At 38.9% G+C, this 21,093-nt stretch overlaps 1 protein-coding gene across 2 annotated transcripts in view; it reads left to right on the forward strand.

Moving 5' to 3' along the window:
• Positions 1-20,640, forward strand: part of pdlim2 (PDZ and LIM domain 2 (mystique)) — a 63,676-nt gene extending 43,036 nt beyond the window's left edge. For both annotated transcript variants that reach the window (XM_079637436.1, XM_079637437.1), the window contains exons 7-10: positions 14,873-14,991; positions 17,985-18,124; positions 18,516-18,627; positions 19,461-20,640. In XM_079637436.1, the coding sequence (XP_079493562.1) occupies positions 14,873-14,991; positions 17,985-18,124; positions 18,516-18,627; positions 19,461-19,653 (564 nt within the window). In that variant the 3' untranslated portion in view covers positions 19,654-20,640. The remainder of the gene's footprint in view (positions 1-14,872; positions 14,992-17,984; positions 18,125-18,515; positions 18,628-19,460) is intronic.
• The last annotated feature ends 453 nt before the right edge of the window (positions 20,641-21,093 follow it).

The following is a 21,093-nucleotide window of genomic DNA, read 5'->3' on the forward strand; positions in this document are numbered from 1 at the left end:
GACGTAATGACAACATCTTGGTCTGAGCTTGGTTTCAATAAAAGCTGTTTTGGACAAGAAAGTTACGGTTCTGAAGCGTACGGTCTTTTTTACAATTTTACAATGACCTTTTATATGTCAAAAGATCAAAGATTCTCAATTCATGACCCCTATAATTGAAACATAACTACTGTGAAAGCCTGTGTTGAGCCTTCTGTTGTAGAAATGCTTTAGCTTTGTATCCGTGAGAATAAAGCTTTCACCATTTGCAAGGTAGCATGACCGCTCACTAGTTTTGGAACATAGCTAAAGTTTGGTCAACTTTGCAGCTTATTTTGGCTGAGATCGTCTTTTTATGTAACATCTTGTGGAAAAATTAGACATGCACTAACTGAGAACAAGCAAAGCATATACAGTAGTTGTGCTGAAGGATGTCTAGTTTAATTTCTACTGTAATTTTTTTTTTTTTGGAAATTACCAAACTGATGATTTCAACCAGCTCTTGCCATATTTATGAATCATACGGTCAATAAACTGTTTGCTTATATGTCGACTACTTTCTATCTACCATCTCTCCTCAGCCTTCCACTCATCTTTCCGAGGGCTTTCATTTGAGAATGATCCTGTTTACAGCACACTCACCTTGAGGAGGAAAACAGTGGGTGGAAAGAAGTGTTCAGTCCATTAGGATATGCCCATGCTGATGATGGTACTCTTGGGAGGGAGATGTGCAGCCAAACCTAGAGTGGCTTTGGCAACGGATCACTCCCTGTTCCATTGCTATTAGTGCCCGATCACCCAGCTGGGTTGCCTGTGGTGACTGTTTTGTGGTTGCTGAGGGTTGCCATAGTGGCAGGCCGCCTCCTGTGAATGGGCTTAAGGGTTCAGATAAAAATAAGCAATGCACCAAGCTGGTTTAGGTTGGGCATGCACTGTGCGATTTTCGTCCGATTTTGAGTCAAATTCTTACTTGTGCGAAGTCAGGCCGATTTTTAGCTTTGTCGTGCGACGATTGTCGTGCAGTGTACAGAGGGAAGCGAGAGGCAATTAACCTCTCCCAACCGGCAATCAGATGGTCAGATGAATTTCTGGCATGTCTGAAATTTTGATCTCCACTCATGAGGGAATCGCACAGTTGAAGCAGAGCTGCAAACCGATTGCCCTAAACACAGTGTTTTTTCCCTCACATCTGCGAGAAAACAGAAGTTAAACCATTTCATATTTAATGCAGCAAGAAATAAAATTAAAAGATGTATAAACTCGCTATCAAACTAGCTGCAATTTACCTTCGGTTCATGTTGCAAAATGGACAAACCATTACCCACGTCTTCCAAGCCATCTGCGGGTACACCGGCGCCTCTTCGCCCTGTTTAACTTTATTTTCTAATTTATTTAATAATTACTTTATTTTATTATCATTGGAAATGTGAACTTGTTTATCATTTTGCAATTAGTGATAAAGAAAAATGGCATGTGGCAATAATGGAAATTTTTCCGTTTAAGTCATGAAGACAAGTCAGTGGATATCACACAAGCAATGTGCGAACTTTGTTTTTGAAATAAAGCTGCTCTTAATTGTCATTGACTGATTATTGCAGTGTTCGGACATATTATAGATGGATAATAATTTAGATTATAGGCCTTTTATTCATTGTATAACCTATCTAAATGTTTTTAAATAATTTTAAATGAGTAAGCTAATCCATCTAAACTTTTATTAATCTTGCATCGCATCTGTTATGTGGTTATGTGCTATGAATTATTGCGGGGCAAATTATTTGAATTGGCAATTTAATAATAAAAGCAGGCCTAATCTTAATAATAATAACAATTTAATACATAAATTGGAAATGCCAAATCCTCTTGATATCGATAGCTGATGCTTTTGACGATATCTCTGGATACTCAATATCATGGTCTATCAGCGCAACCCGTCACGGTTGGTTATCGTGCATATTTCAAACATAGTGAGCAGTCAAGTAGCAGCTCGACAATCGGACTGTATAGTGTGAGCACATAAATTGTGAGGTTTGGCTTTACATCGCATGTGATCTACTTGTACAGCGTGAGATGGTAACCTTGCTGAAATCGCACAGTTAATGCCTGCTTTTGCCCAAGTACCTGTGCACAGACAGTGTTGACAGTTCTGAAACTGCTTTCAAAAGTTGCGAGCTAAATGAATGGAGTTAAAAATAGATACAATAGTCATGTTCAAAAATATCTGCAATATAAGCTACTGTTTAAAGAAAAGCATTTTACATCATTGAAGTCATCTAACCATATGTACTTACAATCTAAGCAGTTTCTACAGAGCAGTATTATCTGGAAAGAAAACATTTAAGGTGACAGCACTACTGAGGGTATTACAAGTATTCCAAGTATTCCAAACTGAGAACATCATACTAAATACAATTGATAAAACTAACATTCATTCTTAAACACTGTTGTCACTGCTTTCGACTTATAGAATGATTGTTTAACTAAATATTTTGCATAAAAATATGTTAAAGCTCACTTGGTGACTATTGCCTGCATATATACTGTACGCTGCATCTGAAATCAACTACTTCCCTACTGTATAGTATACGAAAAAGGTACGCCAGAAGAGTAGTATGTCAAAATACATAGTATTCGAAAAACAGTTGGTGAAAAGTCCATCTAACTTCATTAGATGACCTACTACTACTGCCGAGATTCTGAAGTGCGCATTCGATGGACACTTTACTATCCCATCAGGCCATGGGAGAGGATTTATGAATGGAAGTTAACTGATGCTGGTAGGTCACATGACCGTAACAGCATAGCGGATCTAGTACATCAAGATTAAATTCATACTACCGATATTTATACTATAACATAAGTTTTTAGCGGTCACAAAGTAAATTTAAATTCAAATGTAGTACCAACTCGGACATCACGTGATTTTTGGACTCCGATGCGATTTTGAGCCGGTACCAATTATTTTACAGAAAATACGGTAGTTACAATCTATCACGGGTGCAAACGCACTCTCTTAGCCATATATAATCAAAATATCAGAAGTATCATATGCAAATGTGATATTTATATTCTTTTTACAAAAATGTCCTCTCTTAAATATTTTTCTCTCATTTGTTTCCACTCAGTGTGGCAGAATACTGGCATGCTCCATCTCCTCTCTCAATCAGTTCAGCTGGGTGAAGTGGCCCTACTCTTAAAAAGATGGGCTCACCCTCTATTTTGTGTTTGATGGCAGACGTGTGTGTGTTTGTCTGAGCACACTCACTCAGGGCAGGGGGTGTGGCTCAATGGAGCGCTCGCTTGCGGTCTCTGCCTCAGAACACAAATAAAGGCTTGGCCCGCAGCAGACGGTCGATCAGTTGCTGTCCCAGCCTCAAAACAAGTCTCTTACCCGTCAGCTTCCTCTCTTCCTTAGACTGCTTCTCGTTGAAGACTTAATAAGATTTGCGCTTCCAGAGCACAGACTAAAATCATTTTTGGCTTGGTCTGTCTTCCTCCTCCCACCTCTCTTCCCTTTTCTCGCTTCCTGAGACGCTCCACAGGGACAAAGTACTATTTCAGGTTGGACTTGAAAACATGGGGGCTCTGTGTTGAACTTTGCAAGTGTGTTAGACACTATTAGTCTGCTGTTGATAAATCTAGAGGGGTCTTACCATATCAGAGTCACCATACCGTCCCATGGCAACTGATCTGAAAGACCTAAACCTGCTGGGGTTTATGGGGCAGTTTTTGCTCGTGCAGAGATGGGGCCTGTATTTTTTTTTTTTTTTTGTGCAATTTTACTGAATAGACCTGAATGGACTGGCAACATTCCATACATTGTCGAGGTAACCAAGAATCTTTCTCTTGCTCTGTCACATTAGACTAGGAATTACTTCCAAAAGTAATTTCTAAAGCCGTATATGTTAGTATTCCTTATACTATTCAAGATATAAGTACATTTCTTATACTTCACAGAGAGTCCAGATAATGTAATTTTTATCGTAAGAACAGTACAAAATTTTGGTGCGCACATCGTGCGTGTGCAGCTTACTTTTTGAAAACAAGGGACCAGGTTCAGGGCCTAAAGAAAAGTATTTGTGACGTTAACACCGACATGACAACACACACCAAATTAAACCGAAGGCAGACAGACAAAGAAAGTGATACTGAGACCAGTAGCAGAGAACAGGAGACACTGTTCATCCAGGTGGCTCCTATCAAGCAGTGGTTTATAAAGCTCACTAATTACTCCAATAACCACATCAACTGTCAGGCATGGTTTAGATGGAGATCATTATCTCTATTAGCATGAGTGATACAGAGCCGCCGGGCCAGACTTTGAGCTTTAATTCAATAACTTGTTGTTTTTCTTTTGTCATCTTTCCTGTTCATTCTTCATACTGTAGACCGTACAACATATCATGCCTGTGTTTGACGCATACCCTCTTTTCAGAGGAATGAAAGCATGGTTACGGTGAATTACAATTTGTATCTCTTAAAATGTATATTATTTCAACCTTTAGGACCATTTAATGGTACATTTCTGAATGTACACACTTTGATGTCACGACTTGAACTGACATTTAACGTGGTTTAAGCTCGACCTACTATGACTTAGCTATGACTTGCATGTGAAGCATTTCATTCATTAAAGAGTCCTAAAAACAAAAACAAAATAGATTGAATAAAGGTTAACTTCCATCCATTTATGGACAGTCAGACATGGTAACTAGTGGTGACTGAGGCTGTTTTTGTCACTCAGTTTTCCTCTTTCTGGGGTTAGATTCAAGTGTGGAAAGGAGGTTGGGGGCCATGATAATCTTCATGAAGTCCACAGCTTTAACAAGGTCCTAATGATTACCAGATGCCTAATGAGTTTGATTCTCGGCTACAGTTGGACCACTTTCACATTTCTTCATTAGAAAAGAAGTGTGTGCTGCTATTGTCCAGCATGCAATGCACTCTGAGGCTGTTATGGTAGCACTGTTTTCGACCACCGTGTGCACACTGAATTCCTTGTGGCGTACTTTGAAAATATGCCCTTGGCATTGTCCACCTGTTAAATTGTGCATCACAGTTTCTGGCCACACAAATGCAAATGTCCCAGTTCACCTTGTTTACAACATGACGTTTTAGTCTTCTGGCAGTATTTATTTCTGAATGTGAGACTGTTAAACATGTTTCACATAAATGGAAAAACTGCAATCCAGTTGGACACCAATAGTCATATTATGCATCAACCACCAAACCATGTAGGTGTACCAACAGCGGAGTACTTGCGTCTCTGAGCGCAATTTAAATTTTTTTTCTTTAAAGAGGTCAACTTTTGAGGTTTTTTTGAACCCTTCACTTAATTCAGGACTTAATTTTGAACATGGTATCAACAAGAGAAGATCTGCCACATTTTACACTGGGTAAAATGGGTTCTTGCACAGATCTGCACTGGGTCACTTTGCTTGTACCAAAATCCCATAGTCTAAGACAGTATTTGAAGGCCCTCAAATATATTTCTTCTATAGTTCTTCTGTGTGTTTTCCAGGAGTGTTATTATAATATGCAATAACTTTTTAATGAAATGGATTCCATAATTTCAGAAGTTTCATTTGCTGAATGTTTAACATTTTTATTACCAATGAATTTACATGACTTTTCTAGTCATTCGTGATTTTTTTTTTTTTTTTTTTTTTTTTTTTTTATCAAATAATTTTTACTTTCAAAACAATCCCACAAAACGAGCCATTATTGGAGCTCAGTTAAATAAATGATAATTTTCCACGTGACAAAATTAAGGTGAGATGACTGACAAAGATGATGGTTGAGGATTTGATGCACAAGAGATCCTGATCATTTGGGTCATTGACAAATATCTTGTAAAATGTGCGGTCAGTACCACTACCACCACAATCGCGAATTCAAAAGCAAAAGTGATTTAAATATCCATGACATTAACAGAGTCTCAGATGTCCTCAAATTATAAACAATGTTATACCCTAAATCCACAAGGATACCTGCCTCTCACCCTTCCTGTTCCTTTTTACCATTGAGTGGATTATGAAAGAATCCACGAGAGAGCAAAAGAACTGAATACAGTGGACCTTGTGGACGTAGCTCGATGACTTGGACTTACGACCTTGCACTTCTCTCCCACAACAAACAGCAGATACAAGAGAAAACGGATGTAGTGTCAACTATATCTCAGATTGGCCTCACCATTAACATTGAATAAGACAAAGATCCGGTCATGTCCAGTCCTTCACCTACCTGGGCAGAATCATTGACCAACAGTATGGAACAGACGCAGATGTTAATGCAAGGATTGGCAAAGCAAGAGTGGTCTACATACAGCTCAACAACATCTGGAACTCCAGAGACCTGTCCTCCGCAACAAAGATCTGCCTATTTAACTCCAACATGAAGTTAGTGTTGCTGCATGGAGTGGAAGCCTGGAGGATGATTAACTTTATTAACAGCTGTCTCAGAAGAATTCTCTGACACCATTAGTACCAACCGCACTCACCAACTCCATGTTGAGGAAGAGATCAGGAAAAGATGGGGATGGATAGGGCACACACTTCGTAAAACATCAACCAACATCAACAGCCAGGCATTGAAGTGGAACATCCAAGGAAAGCGGAGAAGAGGCCATCCAAGGAACACCTTGCGATGTGACCTTGAGGCTGACATCACCAAGATGGGCTACACCTGGAACCAGCTGGAAAGAATGGCCAAAGACAGGAATCTGGAGATCTGTGGTTGGTCGGCCCATACCCTGGCAAGGGAGACAGGCATAAGTAGTAAATCCACCCCCCGCCCCTGGTCGGTGTCGCAAGTCTATTTGCCGGTGTGAAAATTCCCCCACCGTGACATCATGACTCCTTTAAGAAAAAAAAGAAAATAGTTTTTTAACTTATTTCTTGAAGATTGAAGAAATAAGTAAAAATAAGAAATACAATGTAATTTTTATCCATTTAGCTTATTGTAAAGCTTGGTTTGTCTTCTATTAAATCATTTTAAGTCATCCCTGGGAAGTGTGCTTCCTTTGGTCTTGGCCCGCTGGTTGAGAATCCCTAGTCTATGCGAGTCGTTCTTTGCCCAGAGGAAGTCTCACTCTGTAATTCTATACACCTTTGTCTTGTCAATTTCCCATCTGCCTGTAAAACGGTCACCCTTTGGATGTTTTTGAGGTTACTGCACCGTCGTTTTTAAACTGTAGAGACCATAAAAGTCTCTGGAGGTCACACGTTTGTGCGCTACAGAAACCAGCACAGCTGGCATCAACTACCATCACAGATTCAACTAAACATCTTAACCATGTCCGCATGTGTTCGTTGCAGCTGTATGATGCATATCCTTTGGTTATTTGTTGAAATTGTATTTTAATTTTGACTTGCTATAGCTGTCATGCATAGTTGCTGTATAGTATTCCTCACATAAACATAATAACATTATCTTGTGACACTTGGGTCAGGACCGTGTCACGCTGTCTGGAGTAGCAACATGCAAACACATGCTTAGAATTTCTCTTCCATTGTCTCTGTTTCTCTACACATGCTGAACGTCTGCGTTTGTCCTTTTAGTAAACATGCGTGTCCTTACACCACACTCACACGCAAATCAAAGGCATCTGAATGAGTTCAAAGTCACATGTATCTGCCCAATGAAGATTGTCTGAATTAGTTTAAGGAGATAAGAAGGGCATGGGTTATGTACACGCATTTACCACATCTATCTGAATCTAGGTTTAATTTAATTTACTTTTTTTTTTTTTTTTTGTTCCGGATGCTTTAACATTCCTGGATCAGATGGTCAAATGATATCCTATTTCTGTCTCGATCAATTTCCACTGTTTTGTTTTAAAAAATGCTTTTCTAACATTTCTAACGGACCAAAACGGTGAGACAATCCCTTTCGAATCTCGACAGATGTTTTCGCTTGTAACTCAGATTTCTACAGCATACATGAATCAGATGGTCATGTGGGTTTCCAATTTGGAATTTTGTTCATATAATTTTCATATAAAGGTCATTGGTCCAATTTGTTTTGCATGTATCATTTAGAGCAGTGGTTCTCTAACTTTTTGACTCAAATCGGCAGGTCAAAAAAAACAAAAACATTTCAAAAATTGTGGGTGGGTCACGGGTGGATGAGAAATAAATCATTTAATGTGTTGATTTTAATAAAGACACGGACCTGTCATTTCACGGTAAAACACAATGAACGTAAACTAGCTGTAAGTTTTGCTTTGAGAAAATGTTCATTTAAAAGCAGCCTTCAGCATAATATGTTACTATATCATCGCGCTTAACACTGAGAATTTGTCTAAGTCTAAAAATTACATTTTAACAATTAGGTTTCCTCATATATTCAAGATTTTCAAGACTGTAGGAGTCCTGTTTTGAGGGTGCAAAATAGTTATCTTAATCAAGTCATCTTGAGGTTGAAGTTTTCTGACACCTGGTTAATAGCCACTGATCTAGAGACTCTTGTTTTTCTAATACGTTTGTAAAACTTCTATAAACAGGACCAAGAATAGGCAGGACAGGTATTGACCAGATAAGATTTCTTTCTTCCAACCAAAAGGATCAAAAGAAATATACAGGGACAGATATAATGAAACTCATTTTAAAACAAAGTCCACACATAAAGATAGAAGTTAACTGAAACTAACAAAAATTAAACGGGACTACAAATAAATGAACACATTTTACAACTTAATGAAACACAAGCTAATTTAATTTCCAGAAATAAAGTTGGAAAAAGAAAATAACCAGGAAATCCTCATTACTCCCCTTTTCCCATCTGTTTCTCCATTAGTCTTGTGATGATCTTCCCTTGAGGTAGATGAATGTTAGCCGGTGGTGATGTCATACTCTGGTTCTGGTGTTTCAGATCGTCCATATGCCCCCAGTTTTCCTCATTTTCGTGTTTTACATATCACTGTGATGCAGCTAAGTGTTTTAAGATCTAGGTGGGTAACCCTAAAGCTGTACTTAAGGTTCTTTTGGGAAGCATCCACAATGCATTGCTCCAATCAGACTAAACCATTCAGTATTTCAAAATGAAACATGCTGACTACAGCATCTGTAAATCCTGATCTGCAGCGAGCGATCTTAACTACTTCGAATAAACTCTCTACATCTCCATGAAGCTCTGCTGAAGACTTGGCTACAGCGAGTGTGCTAGACCCCTGTGCCTAATCTCAAAGTGAACAGTGTTTATTTTTCCCCCACCATGTGCTGCACTGTGTCCTCTGATACATATTCATGCCATATGTACCACACAAAATTAATCATGCGGCAGGAAGCCCCAATCAGAAATGTTATGGCTCGTGTGTAGAAGGGAGTTGTCGTGCTCAAGTGTGCCGCAAGGGTGCTAAATCAAAATCATACGTGTGGTTTTTACATTATTATCTTAAACAAACCCATGGCACGTCACTATAAAAATACTCGGTGATAGCTTTGAAAATTGAAACCATCATAAAAAGCAGGCTAAATCTAGTCGCATGCAATTGTGTGCACATTTTTGTATGGAAAAAGCAGAGACGGAGTAAGGAGGGGCAGATAAACTCATAGAAATGAATGAGAGAAATTGTAAAGCTCAATATAACGCATGTAAGGCAGTCTTAACTTTCAGTTAAAAAGAGCCAATTACGTTTGATTCTTTCCCCATTTGTCATTAACCCCCCACCCCCACCCCCGAAGGCTGAATGTGAAAACAACCCCACCTTGTTGTCATAAGATGAATGGAAAATGGAAAATAAATAGGGAATAATGTAATGTTAATTATATTCTTGAGTTTCTGTATTTTCTCAAATTACATGAATGAAAACTAGACAAAAAATAGAAAATTCACCTTTTTGAATGGAAAAGTGCTTATTTTTAGAGAACATCATAATTTTAACCTAATAAATCTGCTCAAAGTACTACACACTTATTAGTAACGCAGGACAAATCAGATATTGAAAGTTTTCGTCGAAACTCAGAAAAACATGCTTAGTGCCTGAATGCAAGAAGAGGACTAGAAAAACATCAGTTTTATCAGAAGAGAAAACAAATATAACACATTAGTTGCCTTCACCTACATGTTCTTTGAATTTACAAAACATTTTTTATGGTAACCATAGTTTATCAAAATACCATAGTTACTAGAGATATTTTTGGTTATATGGCTATTTTTCTACATTAAAGACATTGGTTACTGTGGTAACATGTGAAACAAATTGACATGTTCTTAACACTGTTTGAAAGAGTTCTGATATGTTTTAACATCCTCTTTAACTATTGTATTTTTGTGGACGGTGGTAAAAAAAACAGTGGTACCATGGTAAATTATTGTAAGGGTCCTTACCACACACACCCTATTGTAATTGTCTGTATTTATTTTTTGGGAATGTTCTAATTTTAATATTAGTGCATACTCTAATTAATATTAATGAGCTCATTCGTGACCATTTTAAATCATCAAAAGCAGCACATCTGTGCACTTTTTAAACCCAAGTGCCACAGATGGTCTTGTAGATAGGCTGGTTGTGTGTGTGTGAATGTTTGTGTATGTGCAGTGCTGTCCTGGGGATGTTTAAAGGTCCTGATTACGGTACGGATGAAAGCTAATCAAGCACACTGACCTGTGCCAGCCAGAAGATAGACTTGAGTGAGTGAGTGTGTGTGTGTGTTTGGGCTTTGAGGAAAAGCCTGTGATTGCACATGGACTTCCTTTCCTTTCCTTCTCATAACCTCAGTCCAACACAAACACAGCTTACATCCTCACAGACACAGGGCAAGAAGGGAATGCACCCCTTCCCCAGTAAAACACTTCACCAACACTATAAATGGTCAAGCACAAATGCGATTGACCTGTTTGGATTTACTTTGCGTTTCATTGGTGACTGAACAGCCAAGGTCAATTTCAAGTCAATTAATGGAGTGGCAAAGGCGGTTTACCTTCTCTTCCTTCCGCCTCCATGTCTGAGTCTGTTTGTTTCTCCCATTCTGATCATGTTTGGGTTTGACTGCATTCCTGGCAAGCTTGTCTAGATCTTAACTGTGTGCTGTTGATGGGTACCGCATATAAGCAGGCGAGAGCAGTGCCAGCTCAGTGAGTTACAGCTGCAAGCCCTCAGCGGGCCATTTGTGTCACTGTTTTGGGAGGGGGTGTAATCTTGTCATACATCTACCTAGCCTGGAAAATTCCTCCTCTTTTCACCAGATTCATGTTACTGTATGTCCAGCTGTCAAGTCTCCCCTCATAATCAGTATCTTAATTTACTTTATGGTAGTAAAATTACAATACTTATGTCTTAATTTCTTCACTTTCATGCATTAAACTTGAGCTTTTATTTTGGTGTAAAACCGATACAAACACGTCTAATTACAAATCTATGATATGCTGTAATACAATAACAAAGTGCAACAATACATACAGCGTAACTGGCTCACACAAGCAGACACTGAGTGTCACGCTTTACTCTGAAACATGCAGTTCACAGACTTTTCTTTTGCAATTTGGTAAGGGCACTACCCTGAGCATCACCCACTTTAATTTTCTTCATTTTCAAACTCTATTCTGTTGCATTGTTTCTCCATCACCTAACGGCAACCCTGCATCAACGCTCTGGACTAGGTAGTTTACTCCCGGTCTGTGTCGGTTTGTGACAGAAGTCCTTGGCACGGTCTATTTCCAGAGATTTGTGCCTGGGTGTGTGTTCTGGGAAACTCATTTTCTGCCAATCTTGACAGATTGTGTTAAGAAACGGCAACATTGATCTGCTTGATTTTTTATTTAGGTTGACTCGTTTGTTTTAGGATAGAACTAACCGATTGCTAACCGATGACAGGTGACAGCTTTATATTACATAACAGGGAAGAAACAAAGGGATAGGGTTGATGGATGAAAATATTGAAAACTAGAAAAATATATATTTTTAGTGGTTGCACTTGATACGAGTTTGAAAATGTAGAAAATACCACAAGTGTGCTTTGTGTGATTCACATTGATTATTGGACCAATTAAAACCTATGAACATGCACTGAAATTAATAGTCACATACTTATTTTGAATAAAATTGTGAGAATGATGAGAAAGAGAGTGGGGGTGGCGGGGAGAAAAGAAAGCAACATGGTGGGAAAGGAGTTCCCAAACTATGGACATTCAAAAGCAAATACTTGTAAACTTTTCCATGAAGTTTGTTTGAATGCCTGGATGCCATTGCTGCCATCCAGAAGTTGTTTAGACTACAGGAAACTTTTGTTTGGATCAAGGGAAAATGGGCACTTTCCTTCGTACAACTTATCCAAATAAACTAATCCATTTTTTTGACTCGGAGAAATGTTGTGAGCAATGAGTTACTCATAAAAACCATAACAATGCTTGAGGAAAAAAAATTGGAAGCTGACTGTCCTCCTTCATAAGATTGATATTTAACGTGTATATGACTCCCCCTAGTGGTCGGATTCTTAATATACACCTCTCTGCGCCCCCTCCTGCCTTTTTTCCCTCCTCAATGTCAAACTGTTTGGTTTACCGCCAAAATTAATACATCTAGTTTTCCAATTAATCTAACAATTGTATGGGCTAAACTATATACAATTCTAATGTATAAAACTTTTTTTTTATTAATATAATAAATTTATTAAGAGTTAGTAAAAGAAGCATTTTTATATAGATATACATAATTGTTTTACCATATTGAAATATGACTTTTTCCTGCTGCATAAGAAAATAATGTGCCGCCAATAAGGCTTTGGAGTGGGATTGTGCATTAGTTCATTGATTCCCACTTGTATTTGTTGATTTCTATTTAAAATTTAACTTTTTTCCCATGACTTGACCGTTCACAGAAAGTGGCACAGTTTACCTCAATTCTCTGTATTCTTACTTCCTAAATGTGTTTAAAGTTGAGTTTGCTTTAGTGTTTACCGCCAAAACTTTCCAGCAGTGTAACTGATCGTCACAGCAGCTGATAATTGCTTCAAGTGGGCGGAAATGCTCTTGGCTGCACTTTTGTGAAACTTGATGGATGGAGCCAAAAAGCCCCAGGTGGAAGTTGTCATCTTGGAGCTGGCCTGGGAACAGACTCCTCTATTTAGTACAGCTGGTGTCAAAAGAGCTGCCCAGGACAACATCAATCAGCATTAGGGCCAAACATCTGTAAGCATGCCTTCTCCATCACTCTCATCTCTTTCCCAACAGTTCCAGTAGATGTGCACGGCCATCAGGAACTCACAAGACCGGCACGAAAAACTTTCCACACAGCTGCTCCTCTTGTAAATGTGAAATCGATTGTACTCGGTCTCTGTGGCCAAGAATCCTGCTAAGATCACAGTCAAAGATTATCTGGACACTAAGACCAGCTGAAATGTTGACAGATCTGCATACTTTCAGCTTTAGTCAGAAGCGCAACCTTTTGAAAACGGGATTCAAAACGCAAGTTTTTGAAAACACTACTTTTATCATCTTTGTGTAAACTACAAAAAAGCGGTGACATCATGCACAGGCGTGTTCAGTCTATAGGCATGTAGTGCTTCTTTACTGTGACATCTCCAAAAACTGACCTGACCTAAATATAGCTTTGTAGTCATTTCCCTGGATCCGTATGAAAGGGAATGGTTTTGACAACATTGTCGGCTGTACGCAAAAAAGCACAGGAACCGGTTTTACATTGTTGTCATGTAAACGTACTCTAAGTCAGGTGTGCAAAACTCAGTTCCTGGAGGGCCAGAGTTCTGCAGGGTTTAGCTTTAGCCCTAATTAAAAGCACCTGATCCAGCTAATCAAGTCCTTCAGGCTTATTTGAAAACTACAGGTTATGAGTTGTTGAAGGGTTGGAACTAAACTCTGCAGGGCTGTGGCTCTCCAGGAACACCACTGTGGGTATCAGTCTCTCCCACCTGCTCTGTTTTGCCATCTTTGTCCCCCTGTTTGTTTTATCATCTTTGTCCCCCTGTTTGTGTTCTGTCTCTACATTAATTATTCTTTTAAACGGTCTCCAGAGTTGATCAAATCATGTTCATGAGGAAACTCTTAAGGAATTTGCCTGTACAAAGTCTGACTTACAGATCTGAATGCAGTTCTGTCCCTTTTGACATTTTTATGCGTTTTTTTTTTTCTTATCAGCTTTTTCTTATGCGTTTGTTCAGATACAGGTCGCATGTTAATGCCAAGTGTAAACGCAGCCTTAAACATCCATGATGTGGATTTTGGTATAGTGTGATTTATGGTGTGGAATTTTTGTATTGTGTGTGAAGGTATAACATAAAGATAATTTTGTAATTCGACCCTCCGTTGAAACCACATACTTCTCTCTGGAGACGTATGCAGGACTTCTCCAATCATATTGTCCGTTTAATGCCCTTACCTTTCTTATAGTCACTGCAGATGCGCCTTCATCCAATCAACAACCAAGTCCACGCTACTTATATTTCATTTGGATTTTGAAATACATTTCTGTTCAAACTGTCACACTGTTCTTACTGTACTGTACTGGTGTGAGCTGGAGTGTGATTTTCAATGGAATATAGATCTGGGTTGTTTGCTGGCTACTTGAAAGAAGAGCAGTAGTTCACATTCATGTTTTTTTTTTAATCATTTGTTTTTTTTTAACCATTTTGAAAACCGCTTTCTGATGCTGGTTACATTTGCACTTACATATCTTGGTACTCCCTGGATTTTATCATTATTAAGAAAAAAACAAGGGTGGCAGTATTTCTGGCCTTTGGACTGAGCTTACACGCACACAAGGTTGCTCAACCCCAGACGTCTCTAAGCAACTGCAGGTGCCTCAGCATGGGGTATGAGACCGAGGGAAGATCCTGGGATTTTTCTGACATCTGCTGAGCATACACACACACAGTCTTAGGCATGTACAGCTAACACTGCAAAGTGCGTTATTCTGACCTGTCTGTGTATTCTGCAGGAGATCTCTTCCGTGGATTTCCGCAGTAACTCAGTATCAAGTCGGACTCCAACTCCCCCTGGGCGATACTCTCCACACAGCCCCATCGATCGAGAGCCTCCCGTTTCCCCTCGACGCAGGTACATATATGCACATTTGCCTGGTCTCTCCTCTCAGGTCACCCAGAAGAACTTTTAAATCTACATTACTATTAAAATTATACTTTTACAAATTAATATGTAATACGGAAATAAATTGGACACAGTATTGAATTATTTATTTAAGATTATTTCTTAAAAATGAGAATAAGAAGGTTAGGTGTGGTTCAATTGCATAGTTTTCATAATGCATTTAAATCAGTTAAACAGTTCTCAGAACAGATTTATTTTGGCTCCTGTCAGATGGCTAAATGATCGCACTGCATGGCTAATGACCCAAAAATGCATTTACTGTACTTTTCTCACTTTGTCTTGCTTTCTAGAAATGGATTATATTTTTTATTACCCCCCCCCACACACACACACACACACACTTCTCCCTCTTCTACATACCAATGACCCCACCCCCTTTTGCTCAACCAATACGAAAATGTCAAACTATTAACTACACCCCTTTTCTGCTGTCAACCAATACTAGGCAGCCTAAAGTCACACCTTTCAGACTGAATCTCTCAACTTTCTTACATCTCGTCAAGACTCGACAGAGGGGTGTGTGCGTGTGCGTGTATGCCGGAGTTTTAGATGTGTATGTGTGTGCAGTTGTCACCGTAGGCTCTGTTGTTGTTCCAACAAGAGTTGAACTAGTTGGATAGGAATTTTTCTTTGTTTGCTTTTGAGGTAAGTCCAAACTATTCAGATATTTTCCTCAAACTTACATGGCAAATGACAGGCTAGTCTGCAGGGGAAGATGAAATATTGTAATGTGAGACTAGCGCTCCGCTCTGTTCTCTTCACTGTAATGTAATGATGCTGCGTCGACTTTTCACTTTTCAATCTGAAGCCTGTTTAGCAAGATTGTAATCATATTTCATCTGTGGGGGGTTGCAGATGGATGAAATGTTTTTCTATGCATGTCGTCTTTACTTCAGTAAATGGTGCCGTTTATATATTCAGAATGCAAAACATAAATGAGTGCTGCAGTTGGGTAGTATTCATGTCAGGGGATTGTGGATGCAACACGAGGGGGACAACCGGTTCCTTTGACCCCCTATGATCCCCTATTCTATAACCAACTCTTTGGTCCCAGACAGTTGAGGTGGCGCACCCATAAAAATGTTCTCCTGTGCCCCATGAATTTAGCCGTCGACCCTATGGGGAACTGAGAGGTGCTGGGAGAGTTTTCAGCGGAAACTCAAACTCACTGTCTGGTTTCAATTTGAAGCATGTCTCATTGAACAGCCTGCATTAAGATAGTGAACATGCCATTTTTTTGGGAGATTTATAGTGTCTTCACTCTTCAGACTTTTTTTTTTCTCACTGATGACTATTCCAAATGCTCCTTTCTTTAAATTTTCGGTCATTTCTTGGACATGTTACTTTTTGTCAAGTATCATATGGTAGCACACATTCCAACACACAAACAGTCATGTCAGTTATGAGATGCTGTCGTGCAGGTTTCTTGTGACAACCACACCCAGAAACTCAATAAAACCCTCATGACGGACACTTTAAATCTCATTTCACTCTGATATTGTAGTTTTTACGCCTCTGTTTGACATTACAGTAATAAGCGTTCACTTTTTGTCAGGGCAAGAGTCCTGTTGGATTTTGTCTACTGGTAAATCATTTCTCACCCCATGTCATGGCCTTTGCACAACACCGAAATCCTGATAACATTTGTTTTGACAACTAACTCATTAGCAAACTATCACAAGGCCAGTCCTGTCAATCCTGTTGTGTGCTTGCTGATAAAAAAGGAACGACAATTGCAACCTGATACAGCAAACATTTATTCCAACAAACATATTAAATCCAGGCAAAACTGATAAATACAGACATGCAGGGTTTCAATAACCTTTTTACTCACCGGCATATTTGGCTTCTAAATTAAGTTACTGGCCATTCAGAACTACTTCTAGCCAAAGAAAAAAGAAAAAAAAATTAACATGATTAAATGAATACTTCACACACTCACATACATTTTATGCTATTCATTTCGTTAAAAAAAGTTGAATCTTACTGATCTCAATTTTGAACAGTTGTGTATGTGTGTGGGTAAAGTGTTTATTCTCATGCATGTATGTTTTCCTCTAGGCTGTATAGTTTGTCTGTACGGCAAAGGTCCAATATGTGTAAAGCAGTTATAGGATGCCCATGTGTGCGAGAAAGCTCTGTTTATGACTATGCATAAAAATGCAGCCATAAACCTCCCGCTGGACGGCTACTGTAATTGCACTCTAATCAGCCCATTAACCCTGTCATTAAAACACACACCATTTCTCAAAGCCCCACTCATATTCTACCCCAATCTTTTTACTCCCCGAGTACATTCTGCTGATTGCTGCATTCAGAGAGATTAGGGTCGACCACGGGAGTGAGGGAAGAACATTGGAGAGAAAAAGTCTTATACTTTGATGGAAACATCATGTGTTGAGATTTACCTGGCAGGAATGACTCAAATCCACATAAGTTTACTTAATACAGAGATCTCTGCTACCAAGGAATGTGGAAAGGCTAATTTGTATATTTTTTTTCCATAATGTAAAATACCCAATTACCTAACACACCATAGATTTTTAATATGAAATTTGTCAAAGTGTTGTCTTCGAAAATATTAGTTTCTTGTCAAGACGAGTCATAATATGCTCAAAATAGCACAGCAGACATTATACAATATCCATAGACTCAAATTCACTTATGAAGTTGCCATGAAAGCATACGCACTTTTGCCTTACAGGCAACTGTAATTATATCTTCTGTAGTACAAAACCAGGACTGATCCCTCCATAATGTTACACTAATGTGGGTATATTTTCTAAATAATCCATAGATTGAGATGAAAGAAGATTACTGAGGCCCTTCATTCTTACTACAGATATACACATCACTGTTGGATTGTGTCTTGCTGGTTGCTTGTGTTTTAAAGGTGGTGTCAAGTTCAACTTGTAGATGATTGAACTCTTTCTCTCTTTCAGCTCAGACTTTGCCATGCAGAGGTTTGACAGAGAATCAGAGGTGTACAAGATGATTCAGGAGAACAAAGAATCGCGTGCGGCTCCTCGCCAATCCAACACCTTCAAGATGCTGCAGGAGGTGCTGGAGGCTGATGAGAAAGGTTTGTAAGACAGCATAAACGGAGTGTGTTGGGGAATTAATGTCACAGGCTTAGAATGAATGTCTAATAAAGTCTAGTTCACATTTTTCAAGATTGTTCCGAAATTATTGAAACCATAATAATAGACCAACTTAGGTGTTGGTTATAAAAAACAATCGAAAAAGAAAAACATCAGAAAGTGTTGTTTGTGTTGTCAGAAGTGTTCTGAAGTGTTGTCAGAAGACACCATGGTGTTAAAGTTTTTAGTGCATGCCTAATGTTTTAAAGAACATTAAGCTTAAATTGAAAACTGCTGTAAGTGAAGGTGAGCTTTGGACAAAGTCAATGTGGGTGGAGGTAAAAGGGAAATGATGTCCCACCAGACGCTGTAATTTTATTTTTGTATTCACAGAGGGTGCCATCCTTTATCCAAGCAAGATGTCACCAAGCCCTTCCAAGGTCACGTCCTCTGTATCTGGAGTGCAGAAACACCACACCTGTGAAAAATGTGGCACCAGTATTGTGTAAGATAAAACGCCTGGATTCCTCAGTTTCTGCACACACTCCATTGTACTGAATGTCCTTTGCACAGGCACGCTGGGATTGCATAATGCATAAGAGGTCATTGAGCCGATAACTTGATGAGTATTGTGTGATGTTTAGCCTTAAGGGAAGAATCGTTCTCATCTTTTCACATTTATTAAAGTTGATGATTGAGTAGGACTGAGACAAAACAATCTCAGTGGTTATTCATTTGTATATTACCATGTGAGAATTACACTTCAACACCTTCATGAAGTGAGACAAACACTTTTCAAAACCTAGACATTAAGGCACCTTAGGTGGGTCCTCAACAAGAACATTGTTCCAAAAGATAGACAACAATCTAATTTACTTCAGTGCCAGTACTTCAGTGCTGTTTAAAAGGCATCTCATAAAGCACCTTATGAACTTGGTTCACACACTACCAGACTTTCAAGTTATTCCGAGCACAACAAACTAACACAGAAACATGTGCTTCATTGCTAGGAGATGCCTGACAAATGAAAACAATGTGTTCTGAAATCAACTCAAAATATTAAACATGTTTGATATCCTCCAACTGGATGAAATCGGAGTCTGAAGCTAAAGAAAATGGGAGTCTGTGCCCATCATACACTTAAATCTGTCAACTCTGACTGCTCAAAATCTGCAGACTGGCTCTGATCAACCAGACCATAAATCTAGGCAAAAGTCATGTAGTGTATTCCAGCGTTAAGGAGATAGCTGCCTACTTGGTAGTCAGCAAATAGCTCACTTAGTTATAGAACAGACCTTGTGTTCAGTGACTTTAAAATAATTCTCCTTCTCCTTTCAGCACTCAGGCTGTGAGGATCACAGATGACTGCTTCCGTCATCCAGAGTGCTACACCTGTACAGAATGTGGGCTCAACCTAAAGATGCGCGGTCACTTTTGGGTGGAGGACAACATGTTCTGTGAGAAACACGCCAGGGAAAGATACCTGGCTCCCGGCGGTAGCCCTCGCTCTGTTGTGTCCCCACACCACTGAGACGCCCAATCAGCCGCTCTCCTGACACCACCACCAACTCCTCTAGTTGGCTAGGAGTATAGGGAGGAGAAGATGATTTCATTGTTACGTTGTCCAATGTGAGCCAAAGAAGAGTGGTTTGGCATAATGTCACTTGAAGCTTTGGGACCTGGCACAGTTAAGTCCTCTCCTCCAGTTATTGTTACACCCCACAACTAGAGACTATTGGATTTGGAAGAGGGCGTCTGCATTAGAGTGCGTGCCATTTCTATAACAGTGAGCATATTACAGTTGAATTTCTACATTGCCTGCCACTTCCACATGTTGTATTATGCTTTGAAAACAGCTTGTTTCGATAGACATTTAACTTGGGTTTATCTTAAATAGTTTGTATTTTTGGCTGAAATCTGTAGAGCTATTCAATATACCATGACTCAAATGGTTAGATGCAACAAGAGGGCATCAGCAGCGCTAATGCATACAGGACTGGTTTCCTTGGTGTGTTTGTGAAGTTGCAAACGGTTTCACGTATTTCAGTTTGCACCTGTTTGAAGGGTTTGATGATTACTTGGAAGTGATTCTTAGTTTGATGTATATTTCTCCCTTCATAAAAAGAAACTATCATCCACAACAAATCCTCCATCCACAAGCATTCGTTTATTTGCCATTTGCTTTGTATTAAATAAGGGAAATCTAAGAAATTATGATAAATGTGTAAATATGTTTATTTTTCACTTTAAACTGTATTTGGACTGAGCGGAGGGGTTTGCACGCACTTGTTTGTGTTCAGGGTTGCATGTTTCATTTTGACTGTATTGTGTAGTTTTGGGTGAGAGAGGTTTGATCATGCTCAGATACACAGTTGTGTCCTTTGAATGCAGGAGAAAAGAGCATCAGAGTGAAAACATCAAGCCAAGGTCAGATGAATCGTGAATCCTCACATTGTGTTTGTAGGGTTGCCTCTCTTTACCTTTTCAGTTTCAAATAAAAACTTTGATTATCAGCGGATGAATTGTTTTGTCTATTTTGCTTCGTTAGGGTATTTTGGTTAAATTCCGTATTCATTTGATTTTTACTGAAGCATCTTATAGTTAAAGTGAACTGATATTTGTCCATTAAAATGTTTGACTCACAGATGTAGTAATAAAATAACTAAACAGAGAATTTAAAGGATTAGTTCACTTCAGAATTAAAATTTCCGGTTACTTTATTTCGATAGTCCACTTTAGACATTCTGACTATAAGTAACTTTGCAGCTACATGTCAACTAACTGTCATTAGAGTATTAGTAGACTGTCTGCTTAATATTTGCTAACACTTTATTTTGTTGGTCCCCCAATAGACATTCTACTGACTATAAGTAACTTGGCAACTAGTCAACTTATTCTACTAACCTGAACCCTAACAGTCTACTGACAGTTTACTACAGTCTACTAATAGTCTAATGAGAGTTAGTTGACT

The sequence above is a fragment of the Phoxinus phoxinus genome (genome assembly GCF_949152265.1).
Source record: "Phoxinus phoxinus genome assembly, chromosome: 15".
Taxonomy (NCBI): domain Eukaryota; kingdom Metazoa; phylum Chordata; class Actinopteri; order Cypriniformes; family Leuciscidae; genus Phoxinus; species Phoxinus phoxinus.